This window comes from Exophiala aquamarina (genome assembly GCF_000709125.1).
Source record: "Exophiala aquamarina CBS 119918 chromosome Unknown aczIA-supercont1.7, whole genome shotgun sequence".
Classification (NCBI taxonomy): domain Eukaryota; kingdom Fungi; phylum Ascomycota; class Eurotiomycetes; order Chaetothyriales; family Herpotrichiellaceae; genus Exophiala; species Exophiala aquamarina.
The window spans coordinates 1,692,497-1,711,321 of NW_013550581.1; the positions used below are offsets into that span (position 1 = coordinate 1,692,497).

The 18,825-nt window shown below is 50.5% G+C and overlaps 7 protein-coding genes across 7 annotated transcripts; 4 read left to right on the forward strand and 3 right to left on the reverse strand.

The window, feature by feature from the left end:
• Positions 1-634: 634 nt before the first annotated feature.
• On the reverse strand, positions 635-3,391 carry A1O9_08551 (ATP-dependent RNA helicase dbp10; the record flags this gene model as incomplete). Its single annotated transcript, XM_013402936.1, has 1 exon — positions 635-3,391. The coding sequence occupies one exon, from the start codon at positions 3,389-3,391 to the stop codon at positions 635-637; it is 2,757 nt and encodes a 918-aa protein (XP_013258390.1).
• A 306-nt stretch (positions 3,392-3,697) lies between these two features.
• Positions 3,698-4,695, forward strand: A1O9_08552 (replication factor A2; the record flags this gene model as incomplete). The annotated part of the gene is made up of 4 exons (XM_013402937.1): positions 3,698-3,701; positions 3,758-3,864; positions 3,911-4,021; positions 4,075-4,695. 4 exons carry the CDS (start codon positions 3,698-3,700, stop codon positions 4,693-4,695), a joined length of 843 nt encoding a protein of 280 aa, XP_013258391.1.
• Positions 4,696-6,345: 1,650 nt separating this feature from the next.
• A1O9_08553 (uncharacterized protein) lies at positions 6,346-8,333 on the forward strand (the record flags this gene model as incomplete). The annotated part of the gene is made up of 2 exons (XM_013402938.1): positions 6,346-7,123; positions 7,171-8,333. The coding sequence occupies 2 exons, from the start codon at positions 6,346-6,348 to the stop codon at positions 8,331-8,333; spliced, it is 1,941 nt and encodes a 646-aa protein (XP_013258392.1).
• A 369-nt stretch (positions 8,334-8,702) lies between these two features.
• On the forward strand, positions 8,703-9,869 carry A1O9_08554 (ubiquitin-conjugating enzyme E2 J1; the record flags this gene model as incomplete). The annotated part of the gene is made up of 1 exon (XM_013402939.1): positions 8,703-9,869. The coding sequence occupies one exon, from the start codon at positions 8,703-8,705 to the stop codon at positions 9,867-9,869; it is 1,167 nt and encodes a 388-aa protein (XP_013258393.1).
• A 1,222-nt stretch (positions 9,870-11,091) lies between these two features.
• Positions 11,092-13,161, forward strand: A1O9_08555 (uncharacterized protein; the record flags this gene model as incomplete). The annotated part of the gene is made up of 2 exons (XM_013402940.1): positions 11,092-11,529; positions 11,578-13,161. The coding sequence occupies 2 exons, from the start codon at positions 11,092-11,094 to the stop codon at positions 13,159-13,161; spliced, it is 2,022 nt and encodes a 673-aa protein (XP_013258394.1).
• Positions 13,162-14,189: 1,028 nt separating this feature from the next.
• On the reverse strand, positions 14,190-15,962 carry A1O9_08556 (uncharacterized protein; the record flags this gene model as incomplete). Its single annotated transcript, XM_013402941.1, has 1 exon — positions 14,190-15,962. One exon carries the CDS (start codon positions 15,960-15,962, stop codon positions 14,190-14,192), a length of 1,773 nt encoding a protein of 590 aa, XP_013258395.1.
• Positions 15,963-17,678: 1,716 nt separating this feature from the next.
• On the reverse strand, positions 17,679-18,710 carry A1O9_08557 (uncharacterized protein; the record flags this gene model as incomplete). Its single annotated transcript, XM_013402942.1, has 2 exons — positions 17,679-18,438; positions 18,502-18,710. The coding sequence occupies 2 exons, from the start codon at positions 18,708-18,710 to the stop codon at positions 17,679-17,681; spliced, it is 969 nt and encodes a 322-aa protein (XP_013258396.1).
• Positions 18,711-18,825: the final 115 nt, after the last annotated feature.

Below are 18,825 nucleotides of genomic sequence, written 5' to 3' on the forward strand. Positions count from 1 at the left end.
TGGGAGTGGTTTTGTCTGTGCCGCTGCTGGTGGATAATGTGTCCCAGAAAACGAGTTGTGATGAGGTGAATAGGGGGGTTCAAGCCGTTGTCATTCACGTTGAGATTGATGATTTCTTCACGAACGTGTATTCTGCTATTTTCTGTCAATTTGTGTTAGTGATACTTTTTGAGTGAGCGAGCAAGCAAGCCAGCCAGCCAGCGTATGGAGGCAAAGCCGAAGCGAAGAGATGAATGTGCAGAGGGAATGTATCCGGTCGAGTCCCGTGCCAGCAGCCTGGCTTTTGACGAACACAGCTATTACACCTCCTGGCAGTAGGCGACGCAGCGACCAGCGGGAGAACTCCCCATAATTGGGAATTTGAGATCCAGACACACAGATAAAGCCGTGATCACGGAGGGATGTCTCGGAAATTGAGTTATGATGGATGCAATGGATTAACAGAAACAACGAAACAAACACATATCTTTTGAATTCTCAAGAAGATTATTTTATTCCATGGTCTGGCCACCCCTACCTCTCTCCGTGCGGACCTGCGCTCGTCGTGCGTTTCCTTCCATCTCCTTCTGCTGCTTTCGGCACTCTACTTACCTAGAAGTCACGCTCTCCCCGCCGCTCGTGGGGTTCCTCCATCTCACCGGCCTTTCCGCCTCACCGGCCTCGCATTCTTCTCCCTCCGTAACTCCTTCTTGCGCCGCTCCCTAACAACATGATCCACGCTCTTGAGTTCCTTCCGATTACCAGTCTGCGCAGCCGTGCGCTCCTTCGCACCCGCGGATTTCTTCTTCTGCGTCTCGTAGTCGGCGCGCAACTTGTCTGGCGCTTTGGGCATCGCGGTGCGTTTGTGCTTGAAGCGTTTGTTGCCTGGGGACGCCGTCGCAGACGAGTCGCCGTTGGTGTTGGGCTTCTCGGCCTCACCTACCCTCGGCACGTGGCCCACGCGATTCGCTTTGCGCCACTTCTCGAACCGCCCGCTCTTGAAGGAGCTCGCGATCTTGGCGCCGGACTCGCCGCGCACCAGCCTCTTCGCGCCGCTGTTCCGACTGCCGTCCTCGTCGTTGTCGCGCCGCACGTACTTCTTGTGTCGCTTGTCCCAGCGCATCACACCGCGTGCTTCGCCGAAGTTCTTGCCGGATTCGTCGCCCGCGAGATCCATCGTCACATGTCGTGCTGCCGTCGTGAAGTTCGCCCCTCCGCTGCTGCCACCGGAGTGCACGCCGTAGGCTTTGTCGTCGGCGAGGGAGGTGTGGGTGGGCAGGTAGGACATGAAGTTCTCCGGGTCGCGATAGGATGTTGCGGTGGTTTTGGTCTTCTTGGCATGGGGCCGTGAGAAGGTGACCTCTAGCTCGGCGGATGAGGCTTCGGAGAGGCCGTCGTTCATCTGGGCGTCGGAGTTATCGGGCTCGTCGTCTGTGATGCTGTTCTGAGTTCTCTGAGCGGAGGTAGCGTCTTCATTGACAGCTTCCTTCTGCATATGTTGGGCAGAGTCTTGAGCTTTTTGCTTGCGAGTTTCGAGACCGGATCGAATCTTGCGTATGGCATCGACTGCTTCTTCGTTGTTCCTGCGGCCACCACGTCTTGCGCCGATCTCGAATATTGATTCCTGCGGACGGAACCCACCGACTCTGGCAAGCATTTTCTCTCGTTCGACTTCTAGGTCGTCGGATTGGTTGTTGAACAGGGGGTGTAGTTCTGACCATTCCTTAGACCCAATGATGTCTTTGGATCGCTTTGCACTTTCAGATGATGCAGCGTTCCTCGTTCGCAGATATAATTTCTCACCCTTGACTGCAACAGACCTCAAGGCGGCCAGATCCACACTGTCCTCCAAGACTTTCGAGACCCACTCACAATTGCTCTGTAGGTCTTCCCGACGCAGGCCCCCCAGTACAACATCTTGAGCAAAATTGACCGATTCAGTGGTTGCTCTGCCCACTGCCAGTCTTCTACCAAGAAAGAGCTGCAGATCCAACAGGTATGGAGAATCCGAATCTCGGACCATGCTGTAACTCCAGCCTTTTTGCCCGGCTCTAGCCGTTCGACCTACACGATGAACATAGACCTTAGGCTGAGAGGGAAAGTCGTAGTTTATGACATTGGCCAGAATTGGTATATCAATACCTCGAGCTGCGACGTCTGTGACTACTAGAATGTTGCTTTGTCCAGTCCGAAAGGCATGGACCTGGGTCTTCCTTGCTGTCTGGTCGAGCGATCCATACACATAGGAAACAGCATAGCCTGCCATACGCAGCAGCTGGGCCAGATACTCAACATGGTGCTTTGTTGCGGCGAAAACAATCGTTGAAAAGGGGTTCGAACTGGGTGAGATTTGGTTCTCTATCTCTCTTTTTCTTTTCTTCCCCGACTTAGCAGGCTCCGCAGGTGTCGATGATGGGATCAACTGCGATTGTGTCGGGACTTTGATAACGTCTTGCAGCAAATGTAAAAGAGCACCTTCCTTTTCCGAAGATTTTAATGAGAAGAAAGCACTTTGAAGATCTGGTGAAATCTTGCTGTCCGCATCAAGCCGCACGAGGACGGGCTCCTGCAGACCCGCGCGCGCGAATTCGACCAGCGACTTAGGCAAAGTAGCTGAGAACAATAGCGTTTGTCGAGAGGCCGGGAGTGCGTGGAGAATTTCGGTGAGTTGGGCGGCAAACCCCATTTCAAATAAACGATCCGCCTCGTCAAAGACCACATATCTCATACTCGAGAGATCCAGGCCCATTTCAACTTTCAGATGTAGAAAGCGTCCAGGAGTCGCGATTATAATGTCCGGATTAGTAGCCATGGCTGAGAATTGTTCCTCCAGACTGTCGCCGCCGACAAGGAGGATTGATCTTAAGTCGGTTCCTCGTCCTAGTTCCTTCACGACTTGTAACGTCTGTAGGGCTAATTCTCTCGATGGTGACATGATCAATCCCCTTGCTCCAACTTTTTGACTGTGGACTTTCAGTTTCTCAATCATTGGAATGACGAAAGCTGCTGTTTTGCCTGAACCTGTTCGAGCCATGCCAACCACATCTTTGTCGTTAAGAAGTAGAGGGATTGTTTTACGTTGTATAGGTGTAGGCACAGAGAACCCTTTTCGAGCAATCGCTTTGAGTAGATTCGCATTGAGACCAATAGATTGAAACGCTCCGCCTTTCTTCACCGTCCGACCCTTGAGATTGGAAGCCTTGCGGTTCGAGGCGGCCTGTTGGGCGGCAATGATAGCCTCATCGTCATCGTCGTCGGATGCGTCTGCCATGATGTCGAGATTTCCATTAGGCATATCCGCTTTGCCATCTTCTGAGAGGTCTGATTCTGACCCAGTATCTTTGCCAAATAGTGAGGCCCCAATATCGACTTCATTTTCGGACGGCGTCGGGGAGGGATGTCGGGGCGCCATTGCTGGCATATATATCAAACGGTCTTTGCTGAATTGTGAGATCTCATCTGCTCTTCAAAGTGACGCTCATCTTTTCGGTGTAATCCTGAGTCAAGGTAGTCCTCGTTGCGTTGCGCAGACGTTAATTTTGCCTGCGCCCAAGTATCTCCAAAAATTTTAAAAAATATTTTCCCGCTGCTTTAATAGCCGGCTTGGCATATACCCCGCGTATAACCACTTAACGCGTTTAATTTGGGGCGACGCGTGCTTTTGTATATTCTACGCTTGCCTTGTCAACAACTTCAACACAGCTCTACAGATTCCATCATGGGTGAGTATGGAGCAAATGGTAACTACGTTGATCTTTTCTAATAGTTACTGTCATAGATTACGGGTACGGAAACAACTATTCCACCTCCTACGGTGCAAATGGTGCTGCCGATGGTGGCGGCTTTGTGGCAGGAGAACCACAAAGTAGCCCTGCCGGTGGAAGGGTACGTCCTGGTGAACATCTCTCTTATCATATACTGACCAGGTTAGAGCGGATACGGAAAAGATACCGTTCGACCCTTGACCATCAAACAAGTCCTAGAAGCCCAGCAACCACATCCTGATGCAGATTTCAAGGTGGATGGCGAACAAATCAGTCAGGTAGGGAAAGAGATGGAAAGTTGCTGGCAGATGCTGATAGCATGTTCTCTCAGATTACCTTCGTTGGACAAATCAGAAACATCAGCACACAAGCGACCAATGTCACTTACAAAGTGGACGATGGGACGGGCCTGATTGAGGTCAAGCTGTGGACGGACACGGAATCAAATCAAGAACAGATGGATGTCGAATCCGACTCGAACAAACCCAAATTACGAGAAGACGGCTATTGTCGAGTTTGGGGCCGTTTGAAGGCATTTAACAATAAGCGGCATGTTGGTGCTCATGTCATTCGGCCTATATCTGATTACAATGAGATCAACTATCACCTTCTCGAGGCCACAGCTGTGCACCTCTTTTTCACCAGAGGCTTGCCATCGGATGCACAATCAAACGGTCAGAAACCTGGGGGGGCCAATGGCGTTCAAGGCATGGCATCCGACCTTGGTTCTGTGGCTGACGGTGCTCTTTCGTCATGTTCTGGCCTTGCTCGAAGAGTATTCGCCGCCCTTAAGAATACCCCACAGAGCAACGAAGGTTTGCATGTTCAAATGATTGCATCGAGCATGGGAATGCCTGTCTCAGATGTATATAAGGGTGCAGAGGAGTTGCTGGGTGTATGTCTGATTTTCACGACCGTTGATGATGATACGTGGGCGATTATGGAGACTTGAAGTCTTTGTATTCGAAATTGCTATGAGCGCCATGTTCTCAGAACTGTGTTGCCTAGTATGCGGTCAAGGTTGAGCGCCCAGCGAAGTCCTCCAACAAAACAAATATACATTACGATGATATGAAATACCTGGTTTGCTTTCGCTGCCTAGTGGTGTGAGTGAGTATGGAAAATGACTGGGCCTCTTTTCGGTTAGGATCTACTCACACGCTAGGTGGTCAAGCTTGTGGCTATGAAAGCATGGTATTTGTGCTAGGTTGACAGTCTAAGCATACTTCAAAAGATCGTGCCCTCCTTAAGCTGTACCGAGTACACCTGCCTCCCCGTTCAGAGAGCTGGTTTGGTCAGTGTAATTGAGACCTTTCTGGCAGCCTTGCAGCATAAAGTCTCAAAATGGAAGCAATGTCCATGTGTTTGCCTCGTCAACAGCGCTCTCCGCGAAGACTTGCCCCTGGACTCTAGTGATCCAGACACAGCCTTACTGGACTTTTCCCTTGTGGCTCCAGGCCCTTCCCATCCCCCTAGCCTCGCGCGCTCGAGCCAGTTCAACATCTTCAGGAGTTGAAAACTTCTATTCCAAAGATTCGCATCATTTGGACGAAGTTCAAAACGGGACTAGACAGGGCAATTCCAAGATCATAATTCCGTTATCAACCAGAAGGCAGTAGCGAATTCAACGAAGTTGCAGTCCTCATGGCGCTACGTTGCCCGGCAGGCCACCAGAATCTCCTGCAAATTTGGGCACAGATTTTGTTTTCCCAGAGAGCCTTCATTGAAGTAGGCAAATTATTTGAAGCCAGATAGATTGAAACATGTATCATCGGCATCACAAGGCGTGCACTGGCCAAACTTTCCACGCTAGAACACCACAAAGCGTTTTTGAGCACCTTGACGCACCTCTTCTTCACTATGTTGTTGAGGCATTCAAAAAAGGTATTGCAATATCATAAGAACTAAAAATAGTTGAGAGAATGATTCCAGCAGGCAATCCGCTCACAATGGGAGGAATTTAACTATGTTATTGGAGACTGTACATCTGTACCCCCATAATCTCCCAGAATAGCTCTGCAATGTCAGACCATACCTAGGCAAGTCCGGAGAGGACAATACTTTCTACCCCCACGCAGCCTCTTTGGGCCAAAAGTCAAAAAGCCAGCCTTTTCGGCTAATATCCATCATGGTGACCCAAGGCTGTTGCGGGGAAACTTCAAGAATAAGCATCTCGTACGGAGTACGTATTTAGATTGGCGGGCTTCCAGTTAATATGGGGGCATGTCATTCCCCACAGAGCACGCGACATCGTGATCGTCTCGGTGCAGTACCGTGGGAGGATAAGAGTTGCGAGCGCCTCTTGGGGGTCACCCTCCCACCTGCCTAGACGAGGAAAGGGTTGTTACAAAAGCGAAAGGGGCCCGTTGCTCTTTTACTATGAATCCGTTAATTGAATGCCCCAGTCCTGTCCTTGTACTGTTTCGTGTGGTTCACCCGCTGCCATTGCCCCTGGACGTCACAGCCTCGCTTTAAGCACCCGTGACCTGAAAGGCTCTAGAGATAGGATATCCTGGACAGAGTTTTACTGTTGCTTGGTGTCAAGGAAGTCCTGCTCTGAAAATAAGACAGGATTTTGAAAAGCGCATACTACAAGCAAATTATGAGCGAGTCATGTAGTCGTCAGCCACATTTCACGGCGTTGAACAGCACGCTCGAGACGAGATCGCAGGTGCTGGAGGCGTGTACCTCCTTGCTAAACCCGTTGCTCCCATTCTTCTCACCCGGACGGACCAGGCTACGGCTAGGGGCCACGGCGACTCGTTACGATGAGACGGGAGCTCAGCTTGAGGGATTCACGCGGCCGATGTGGGGCCTTGCGGCACTGCTAGCCGGCGGTGATAGCTTCCCTGGAGCTAAGCTGTGGCTAGAGGGACTCAGAAACGGGACGGATCCAGAGCATGCTGAGTTCTGGGGCTACGCGAAGGACTCCGACCAGCGCATGGTCGAGATGTGTCCCATGGGCTTCGCACTATGCGTCGCTCCCAAGCAGCTCTGGGATCCCTTGACGGAGAGGGAGCGAGGGAATGTCCAGAAGTGGCTTGGGTGGATCAACAATAAGGAAATGCCAAATACCAATTGGTTGTGGTTTCGTGTCTTTGCGAACCTTGCACTCAAGACCAACGGTGCTGAATATTCGGTCGATCGCCTGGAGGCCGATTTGGTCCACCTTGATACCTTCTATCGTGGCGATGGCTGGTCGAATGATGGCCCGAGCTCCCACCGGCAAATGGACTACTATAGTGGATCCTTCGCCATTCAGCTGCTGCAATTGCTGTATGTGAAGGTTAACGGTGAGGAAGATAAAGCTCGAGCCGAGGAGTACAAGGCTCGTGGTAGGTTGTTTGCGAAAGACTTCATCCATTACTGGGACGATCAAGGTAATTATTTGAAGAGAACTCCGCTCGGATGATCTGACGTGACTTAGGGCGTGGAATCACGTTTGGTAGATCACTCACCTATCGATTTGCGACTGCAGGATTCTGGTCAGCTGTGGCGTTTGCAGAGTTGGAACTTGACCCCCCCTTTAGCTTGGGAGTGGTTAAAGGTCTGCTCCTCAGAAACCTCCGGTATTGGTCGCGACAGAAAGATATCCTGACTCATAGTGGACTGCTCACAATTGGATACAATTATCCCAACCAGTTTCTCTCTGAGAATTACAATTCCCCGGGCTCGACATACTGGTTCATGTTGGGATTTGTCGCCCTAGCTTTGCCTGAGTCCCACACTTTCTGGCAAGCCAAGGAGGAGCCATTTCCGTCAACCTCAGTCCCACAAATCGTCGCGTTAAAACATCCGCTACATATAATGGTCAATAAAGGAGGTCACAATTTCCTCCTTTCCTCGGGACAAGCGTGCCATTATCCTGTGCGAGCGTCGGAATCGAAATATGGCAAGTTTGCCTATAGTTCTGCCTTCGGCTATTCAGTTCCAACAGGAGCCTACGTCGTCGAAGCAGTTGGAGGAGACAATATGCTTGCAGTTTCCGACGATGATGGAGAATCGTGGAAGGTCCGGAAACAGCCTCTCGATGCCAGATTGGAGACCATCGATGGCTTACCAGTCCTCGTCTCTTCGTGGAAACCGTGGAAGGATGTATCGGTTGAAACGCATCTGTTGCCTCCTGCAGATGCTACCCCAAACTGGCACTTACGTGTCCACCGTGTGGTCACAAAACGTACACTGAGATCCAGTGAAGGCGCCTTTGGACTACATGGTGTGTCTGCCCTGGACGAACGAGAGCTCACAACCCTTGACGCACGAAAAAATGAAGGCCGCTCGGAAGCCCAGGGTGGGTCACTAGCCATATCCAGAGGCGGGGCGGTAGGAATTTTGGAATTGCATCAGCCGAAGCTTCGTGCTGGTCGAGTTTTGGACGAAGATGCGAATAGTAATCTGATGGAGAGCAGGTCAGTCTTGCCTACTTTAGCGGCGGAGTTCGCCGCTGGCACAGACACCTGGCTCGTGACAGGTGTTTTCGCTCTACCATCCAGTGGTGAGCAATTTCAAATGAGATGGAAGGAAGGTTGGAAAATTTGGCCGGCGATACCAGGCTGGGTGGCAGCGAAGATCAAGGAGTGCAACACATGACGAGGCTGGAGATGTGGGTGTGGGTGCTTGCTATTTGAGTTGTGGAGAATTATCTAGCTTGCTACAGTTAGCGCCCACCAGAGAATAAAAGCAGCTGACTAAGATTTACCGAACCAGCCTTGTCGTTGTTGTTCCGCGTTCACCACAGGGTTATCAGAACTGTCCTTGGACCCCAAGTTACATACTTTCCCCCCTTTCCCTCACGTTTAGACCGGTGAGGAGTGTTCTTTACTTTGCAGTATCAGCGTTTTCCATTAAACTTGCGCTCTGCATGAACCACATAACTGACCAGTGAGGGCGTGGTCCATCACGCCCATCCTGATGATTTTTGCCTGAGGCGTTCGCCATCTTCCCACACCACAATACACCATGGCGCCCTCCCCAACGATTCGCCGTCTTCTAAAAGAAACAGCGGAGCTCTCATCTCCGTCCTCGAGTCCTAATCCGGCATTCTACGCCGCACCTGTGTCCGATGCTGATCTCCATGACTGGCACTTCACCCTGCTCGGGCCTCCCGCTCCTTCGCCCTACGCTGGTGGCATGTATCATGGGCGCATCACATTGCCACCAACATATCCATTGAAACCACCAAACTTCCGCTTTCTGACACCCTCAGGGCGATTTGAAGTCAATCGCGAGATTTGTCTGAGTATTTCTGGATTCCACGAGGAAACTTGGATGCCAGCATGGGGAGTACGAACAGCACTCACTGCGCTACGTTCTTTCATGGCAGAACAAGGAACTGCTGGTCAAGTAGGCGGCCTAGAAGCCAGTAAAGAAGTGAGATCACGTCTGGCAAAGGAAAGTCGTACGTGGAGGTGTGACGCCTGTAAGAAGACCAATGAAACAATTATGAGAGAATGGTGGGATATCTGCCATGAGGCGGGACTCGATGTGCAAGAAGAGGAGTTAGGTCTTGAAGCGTTGCCTGAGGGCATGAACCTCGAAGCTCGGGCTTCCAAAGCGCAGGAGCAGCGGGCGAGGGAAAGTTCCCACCAAGAAGGACAGCACGAGGGACGGCAACGGCAAGAGACGCAGGTCCCTTCAATCATATCGCTGGGTCAACGTGACCCTACATCTCAACCTCAAACACATACAGATCCGCATACACCACCACGCTCTCAGACTCACTCACGCTCTATTTCCACCAGTACCAGCTCCCTTGTACCAGGTCCCATTCCCCTTGTGCCTACACCCAGTGCAGAGGCAACACAGGCTAGGGCAGAAGCAGTACTCACCGCTTCCGAGCTCTCTCCCACCGGACGATCCACGCGGCCGCTTTCATCTCTCCATTCTCAATCCACACCACTCGCAGCTGCGACAGCCACGACGACCAATCATTCGGCACAGTCATTACTTCCACAACGTCTTGGCGGGCGTAATCGAGAACAACAGGCAATTACAATCGATCGCGCTATCGCGGGCGTTTTCCTTGCTTTGTGTCTGATGGTTCTAAAGAAGATATTTTTTCCCGCGGGATCGGGGGCTTCAGCCGATGCGTTAACGAGAAACGAGTTCTATCTACAGCGGGAATGATGAAAGCGATGTCTTTTTGTCCCAAAGAAGCGAGCGTATGCTTGGGTCATGCTAATCTATCCGCTCAAGTAGTTCGAAAATCCGTTGGTGTACAGAGTTGTCTGATCCATCGAACGGAACGGAAATTGAAGGGTCAATCCCATGTCACAGGCTGCCCGTTCGCATACACTAGTTGGGTAACAAACGCGCTCAAAGATCATTAAATGACACATCCACAAGGGCGTATTAAAACCTCCTTGCAAAACCTCCCTCTCTTGTCCTTGCTCCTAGCATATCACGTGGAGGAGTGGTCCATGATAAATTCGTAATCAATTGGCATTTGGTGGACACAGAAGGCCCGCCTCGTACATGTTCGTCTCAAGAAATAAAATTCATACCTGCAATTTTCGTGACCTGCTCGCTAAGATTTGGAAGTATCAGCGGTTTTTAAGAGAAGATGCACACCAGGCGGAACCCAAGTCCTTCGTTGCCATCAGTGCTCCCCACGGTCTCAGCCATTATCGAGTTCCTAGTCTATTTGGCGCGCTTATAGACACGTGACTGCCAAGCAAAGCGCCTTTGCAGAAGAACTACGCGCGGTTATCCTACTCCCCCGTATCTGATTGGTTGCCTTGGCAACAAAAGGTTGCCATTTAATATCAAAAATTTGCCTAGCATGAGATGAGACCTGAGCTACTGCAAAGCTGCCCAACTTGACATGCCAATCAAGACATGCCAGCAAAGACCGTGAAGAAGAAGGTGGTATTGTTCCTGTGGTCCTGCGTAGGTGGCCTTTCTTTATACTTGAATTTAAGCCAAAAAGTGGAGAAGCTGATTCCTCACCAAGTGTAAATGCGGCCATTCAGCAATTGGCATAAAAACACAGGATTGCCCGAATTGTGGCCATTCAAGGGACAGGTACTGCAAAGTAGACAAGGTCGTCAAATGAGATCGACCAGTACTGTTGCACCAGCACCCTTTAACAAGCTTGGGCACTGGGCCTTCAGCCCGTCGGCACGTTGGTTGCGCCTGCAGGGCCAGCACCATGGAGGTCAATATGCTGTCTTTAGGACTGAGTCACCTGGACACCTTGCTGAGTGGGGAGATGAATATATCCGTGGCTCAGCACCGGTGCTCTGCGCTCACAGCTCTGAAGGGGTACAATTCCTGCTCTCGATCGCAACATACCACCACGTCAATACGATTCCTCAGCTCTACAACCCACAAATTGCCCTTGCTCAGAATGGAGGACAGATGGACCACAATCTTCAGCAAGCGTGTTCCGGCCTTCAGTGCTGAATCGTCGGCCAATAAGCCCTATATTGAGACATTAGACGAACTCCCGAACGATTGCGATGATCACACCTCGGTGCAATATTTCGAGGGCACAGGTGAAGAAAATGCCGAGGAAGGAGATCCCGTGGAAAGTGATGAGGAGGGTGACGTGGTGCGAACCTTCATGCGTATTGGGCATGAAAGCGAGGTTTGCCTTCCCCAGGCAGAGAAAGTAGTGGACTTTTGCAAGGGCTGCCCGGGCGCCTCTCTCGATGCACTCCGAGCAGGCAATTCTATTCCAGAGCTGAGCCCTGTTGCCCTGGTGGACGAACAAGGCCACAATGGTTCTAGAAAGGCCAGTGGTGCATTGAATCCACGTGAGCTCTACTGGCGACGGAAAAGAGCGGTGAGTCGTTTGAAAGTTTCTAGAATATCTTGCTGACCACATAGCTAGCGTTTCAAAAGTCATTCATCAAAGATATCCATCCCCACTTTGTTGCGCCCGATTGGAGAAGAAGTTCGATCCGATGGTCAAAAGTTGGAAATCGCACTTTGCGGCAAGGCTGGGGATGGTGAGCCGGATGCAGAGCAACAGACAAACTTTGTCTCCAACCTAGATCCCTGGAGTATCAACGCCCTTATCGGGACAGCACCACATATGGAAGTGGCTCACTTGCAGAAAACCCTGTATAGGCATCTATTGTTCGAGCCATATATTGTCTTGGACATCAACATGGAAGGATTGCCGATGTATCATCTAAACTTTAACTTACCATACTTCGCCTTGAGAAGTTCCAAAACCCCTCGAAAAGATGAGCGTATGTACTCCGACAAAGACGCCCTGAGACACTTCTATGATGTGTCATTCCTCAATGGCAAGAAAGATCCCGACACATCTTCCTTCCTCTATGAGGCTCAAATCTCTTGCACGGTATCAGGAATCGACGACGAGATCTGGACAGGATATTTCTTCATCGACACTTATTTCAATCCAGAGAGCAAGGGAGAAGCTGTTCGCTCTTACGATCAAGACAGTCTTGCCGAGCGGGGCACGAGAGTCGACCCGTTCACTCAGGGTCATCATGAAGTCGATCGAAATACTACAACACGTAATCCTAGGGAATACTTCTTGACTGTCTTGAGGTTCCGCCTCCAGCAAGTGACGAATGAGTGGACTAAAGTGGTAGAAATGTTCATCAAACGCTGTCGACAGCAGGAGCTGACTTTGCTATCAACCTCCAGCAAACACCCTTCTATCGAATCTCAGAAATCCGTCATCCGTGCGAAGTGCCTCTCCAAAAAGTTATTACTTGCAATTTCGGATACCATTACATGCATCGAAGAGTTTTGCGAAGAGCCCTTAATCAAAAATTTCCGATCAGTGGATTCCCGGCCACCTCTTCACCCGATCAAACTAAATATGAAAGAGCTCAAACGATTGAGGCAGAAACTCGAGGAGCAGAACGACCACTGGACCAACTTCACAAATGCCGTAGAAGTCGGACTGGCTATGCAGATGATGCAAGTGGCAAAACTATCGGTGACCGTGGTGTTGTGCATATCACCAGTCGGTCTGGGTGTTAGCATTTTTTCTATGGAGAAGGAGGTGATGCCCTTCGTGCCACGGAACTTCACGTCACTTTTGTGCACCATTGCAGTGTTGGGTGCCCTGGCCCTTGTCGCTCTTGTTGTTCAATCAAATTGGTTCCTGCATCTCGTCTCCACTTCAAATCCCTCGAAGTATTTCTTCTGGTACCGCAACGCCTCACTACCAGATTTCAAACTCCTGACGCGTCATGACCAGCTCAAGCTGGGAAAACTTCTCCAGGCAGATGAAGAGAATGGTCCAACTCTACCCTATCACAGAGAAACACGCTCCCTCGGGACCATGGTCCTCAGGCCGAATGTCAGCAACGATACTCACAACGTGCGTACCGAACTGTCAGGTTCAGCAGGGCTACACTGCCCGGGCGAGCAATCCAACTATTCTGGCATCTCGAAGACTTCCCCATTCACCCCAAGCGATAGCTCTCAATAACATTCTAAGCCCATCAGATCAATTGTTTAACTATGAGAAATCCTTCATCAACAAATTTCTCTTGCTCAACTATCAACGAGTAACAAAACATCTCAACAAAAACAGCCACTATCAGCATAACAAACCTCAGTGTACGTTTCCCCCAATACTGCTTTAGCGAACCGGCCAAAGACCAAACTACGATTAACGAGAGTTTCAACATCTCCTTCCCCACCAAACCCACAACAAAGCACAGGACCTGTAACTATCCCTATGACACCAGCATGCACAGCACGCGGGTGTGCAAGATTTGTTACCCTTTTCATGAGCAAACCAGAATGTACAAACAACAAGCTTCGGGAAATGTCATCTTTCCTGAATGTTTCGCCAAATTTGTTTCAGCCGAGCAATAGACCGCGCGTTCCCCTCTCGGGGGTTTCCTTCCTTTGTTTTCATTCGACTTCCACGTTTTTCTTTCTGGGCGGGGGGAAAAGGGGTTTCGGTCGTTGTGTTTACTTTGTTCATCTCCAAAAAAAATTTGAAGGGCTGGGACTCAAAAGGAATAAAATTGGATGGAGTAGCGGCTCTCCTATTTCGTTATTATCGGATTGTACTCTAGTTGAGTACCCAATAGATTGTGAGCGATGTCTTTTTCTGGGGCTTTTCTTTCTTTTTCACCTTTAGAGTATGGAGCAAAATTGGACAAAAGCGAGCTACGATACCCCAGGTTCGGAGGGTTTGCTATTTTACATTTAAGAAGAATGATATGTTTCAGTGAGGGAATTGAAACTAAGTAGCGACATACGTTACATCGAAACAGCGAGAGCATCAACTCGGTATGATATCCAATGTGATTGGTATACAAGCTATATGGCTAGTTAGGCAAAAAGCACCATCCCCAAAACCATCCGCCGACTTTTGCTCCCCATATGAATAGCATGCCGATGTTCATATGCATCCCCGTTCGATAGTATTGGAACATGTACACGGATGGGCTGGTCATTCCAGATGACGCTCCGATGAAGGTTCTGAAGGTTCTTCGATTTATTTCACCTTCCCAAGCGATTCCTGTGTGTCCAAGCGCGCTTGGTGTGCACGTCATCTCTGTATCCAATGTCAGAATTGGAGTCACTGTCATCGTCGTCGCTGCTGACTTCAAATGACTCGACTTCTCCGCTTTCTGTCGTGTCAAAGTCACGGCGTTGGCGTCGTCGGCCTCTGTCTGGCACTTCGCTAGTATATGGTGGCCTATTGTGTTGATGCAGCGTGTGCATCGACAGAGCACTGTGCGAATACAAATCTTCCTCGTCGTTGTTGCCATATCCATTGATTTGCTGGTGATGATACAGATGATTCTCGTCGTCGGAGTCGTGTTCTCGATCACGCTCGTATGCTTGGTACCTACTACCAGCACCTCCACGCAAGCTGACATTGGCGGCATATCCGGTACTGCTTTGATCTGCTGCTTCATTCAAACGTCGCTCTTTGTTTCTGCTGAGTTCCTCCTGGGCTGATGCCCATTTATGGCTGACTTCCCAGCTCCATCCATCACCAGTCGTATTGCATACGGGCAATGCCCAGAGTAATGGGTTGGGACCGAACAAATGCTTTAGATTCCGCCTCCATCCAAGGTCGAAGGCGCTGGGGAGTTTTGCGGACTCCTTGTCATCGAGATATTCATTATATCGTTCACGCTCTCGCTCAGCCTCGATTGAGGAATATGTACGCCTAAGAGCGCGCAAGGCTGGGGTATCGTTTGTGGAATCTTGGTTCGTACGGCTTGTGTAGTTGGTCGGATGTTGCGGTTGGGCGGAGTAATCCTGTGAACCATAGAGGCTCGGAACGGGGGATGTGTGTTCTTCGCCTTCCTCGTAGCGTGAAGCACCTGGTATTGCATTGGCATGGAGCTCCAAAATCTGCTCCCCTGCTCGTTGAAGTCTTTCCGCCACACCCTCAGAGGTCCGTCTAAAATGGCTGGATTGGTGCTCTTGTCGATTTCTTTCAACACGGCTTCGTACCCCACTAAGGTACCGAGTTTTCTCTAGTTTTTCAATGGTGGTTTGTCCTTTGACGCACAAGTAAATATGCCAGGCCGTAAACCCAGTCAAAACCAACCCAAGGATACCGGATATTACGGAAAGCAGGATTATGTTCACGGGTGCCGCTGCCTCCAAGTAGCCGCTTTTCTCAAACAATTCCTTCCACATCCACCAAGATGCATTAACAAAACAGGTCCAGGAGAACAAGGAAAGGTAAACAAGGAACAGTACGAAGGCCTTGTAATTGTGGAGGCCTAGGCAGGTCGCAAGCCAGGGGCAATGGTGATCCATTTTCAGGACACATCTTTGGCACGTCGAGCAATGATGCGTACGGTCAGGTTTCGAGGTATGGCACTTTTTACAGAACCGCGGTGCGCCGGTAGATGAGACGGTAATATTTTGCACACCACTCAATTCGCTCCCTGGCTCACTTGTTGGAAGTATCGAATATTTCCCTTGCTGCTTGCTCTTGGTGGATTTCAGGGGCGAGCCTGGGTCGGTGAAGACTGCGATTGTGTAGGACAAATTGGCCAGGAAGTAAAAAAGAATGCCGAAGGCCGATATGCCTTGTATTGCCCACCATATATTTTCGGAACCGGTGTCACCAAAGCCAATGTTTGATATCACCCAGACACCCCATGTACTAAGACTGTATACAAAAGCGAGAGGGAAGTAAGTTGCAACAGCGCAGCAGCCCCGCTCGCAGGCGCTGGCGCAAAGATTGAGGCGTCTGCGTGACGGGCTAGGAGGAGGTGACGAGGAAGGAGTCGAGTAGCTTGCCATGTCAGCAAGACTTAAAACGATCGTAATTTCGATGGGAAACTTGGTCGTGCAGACCGAGTAGAACGAGGGTGTGTCATTTAGCCAGAACAATTGCCATTTTTGAGTATCGAAGAGGTGAGATTCGAAGAGACGGAATATTCGCTATGACTGGAAGCAAAACACGGGTATGGCAAGAAGAGAAGAGAAAGTGACACCAAAGGAGTCAGGGCACAGAAGCACGAGGCCAGCAGTAATAATAAGATAACTTGGTGAATGAGAGAATGGGGTTGTGGATGCGCAGTTGATCGAGTCGAGGGATGCTTTGGGTGTTTAGAAGGCGAAAGCAGCGCTGACGTGTTTTGCCGCCAGCCGCAACTCACTAAGCCTCCCTAGGCGCTTCGGCTCGGATAAACTCATCCGCGGGCCTTGACAGCCTCTGCGGGACGCGCCTAATATCTTTAGCAAGCAAAATAGCCACAGCCTTGTTACTTCGTCCACTTGACCCGATGAGTCCAATTGTACTGGCTAATGTTCTAACCCGGTTTCTAGCTAAGTTTTCGCCTTCTTCGAGACATCTCGACAGGTTACTCAAGGGACTGGAGAGCGATGTGTCCCATCGGTGTTGTCATTCTGGTTGCATGGCCCTTGCGCCTAGAATGGATGATCCTTCAACGCAATTGATACTCATAGGGACCACTGCCGCAGTGTTTCCAGTAGCATCATCATTCATTCCATTCCTTCCATTCTGTGTACCATTTCCGCAACGCGCGCGGAGCTATTTGGCATCCGTTCAACACGAGCACTTATTCCCAATGGGTCTGGTGATCGTAAGCTCTATCGTCTCGCAGCATAGTTCTCTGACCTTGCTGCTATCAACGCTTCCATCTCTCTTCTCTATGCTGTTCAGAAGGCGATTGATCTGGCGTCTGGCGCGATCAGCCTTCTTCGCCTCACACGAGAATTCTATTTTCGCAAAATCTACCTCCCACGGTGGGTCGAAGTGAAGCTGTTCTACCTTGACATATGGCGGGCGTCTGGCATATATTATGCGGCAGCCCTGAAGTTGACCCACTCGTATTCGGAGGTGCATCTTGTGCGGCCCGCCTCTTCCAGGAGATTCATACCTAGATAGAAATGAATCCAGTCGTACAACTCCGGAAAACCAAACATGACCAGGCGATGCGAGCGATTCTTCGGAATCAAACGTACGATAGGCGAATCCAATCAAAGCGTTCAGTTCCAAAAATGAAGTAAATGCCGTTGCGTCGCTGGGAACCGACGCGCGAGATTGAGAGGATAGGGGATCAAAGACCTAAGCTTTATGTCGTGGCGAGAGATAACAAGTTCATCCCCCTAGCGGAGCAAAAGAAGGTGTTTAAGAGAATCGTTGGGCCCAAGGAATTGGTGGTGTTGGACAGTGAGCACTTGGACACGTACATGGGCAGTGTATTTGAGGAGAATGTGGTCAAGCAGATTGAGTGGTTGAAGAGGTGGTTGTAGAGCGATACATTCCAACGTGACGACTACACCATATTATTCTCTAGCAAAGAGGGTCAAACCTAGTTGTTACTGCACGACTAGCAAGCATACTGGGTATTCGCACCTGAGTAGGAATGCTTTGATAGCCTGCTCCCCTGTTCCGAACTCCCATTGCTCCTTGTCTTTGGAGAGACCGTGTTAGTCCTGACGATGCTATCCGTTCCTATCGCCCTAGAAGCCCATGCGACCGAAGTTATCTTAATCCAGGTCCTTCTCCTCACCGTCGAAACGGAAAGTGAGACCATCCAGCACGCCAAGTCGAGTTGCGATCTGGCAACGCACGACTTCGTAATGGTCAGTCTCGTAGAATCGTAGGGTGTCCTCCTGCTCACGAGACTCGACCTTAAACGCACTTCCAGAGACAATTTCACCTGGTGCGTCGACCAAGGCCTTATACTTCCCTGCCCAAGTACGAATCCGGCCTCCCACAGTCTCGGCCTCCAAATACTGGGCACCTTTTTCCAGTCCGAGATGCCGAGAGAGGACGTCCGGGTCCGCGAGCGTGCCGTAGAAGAAATACCAGACTGGGTACTGGTCTGCGGATGGGCTTGGCCGGAAATCGGCTTCGTCAGCACGGTGCTGTGGAAGCACGCACTCTTTGCCGAGCATGGGCGCCAGGCTATGCCTGCACAGCTCCTTCTTGGCCTTGGAGAGACGAACTATTGTGGGCTGGAACCCGGCGTGATGCTCTGACACCCACTTCTGTAGGTTCGCCTTAGCTGCGGTGTCGATCTCGCAAAACTGTGATTCTCCATTTTCGCCTACACCTTTGACCAGCGCAGGAGCCCTGTCAAGAGCCGCAGCCTCCTGAACTCTTGCCGGACTGTTAAGAGGACCGGCGAGCTGGACGATGAACGTGCCCTGTCGCTCGCTAGCAGCCGCGCTGGGCGAGCCACCCTTCGGGACGTGTGGATTTCGAAGGGAATACTCATACGACTCTCGATCATGGCCTTTTGCTCTGTGAACATTGTTAGTCATTACCCACAGCTTGATACACGGCTTTCAGACAAAGGGAACGTACTCCTTCTCCACTTTGATGGCATCCCACAGCTCATGTCCAACCCTGGTTCGGCTGAAATCCTGGCGATGTGTTTCGATCGCTGCTGAGGCTTCGGAGGGAGTGAAACCGAAGAGCATTTCCCATCGCTGTATAGTGGCGTCGGAGATGGGTTCGTCGTCAGCATCGGCCACGTTGATTGCCATAGACTCAAGCTCTGCAAGAACATCCATAGCGTCGTTTCTGAGTTGCTGCAAGTTGATAGTATTCAGGTGTAGGAGAATAGCTTGCCAGTAATGGCTAGAGGTGGTGAGATGATGTAGTGGAAGAGGATGTGCTTTGAGATAT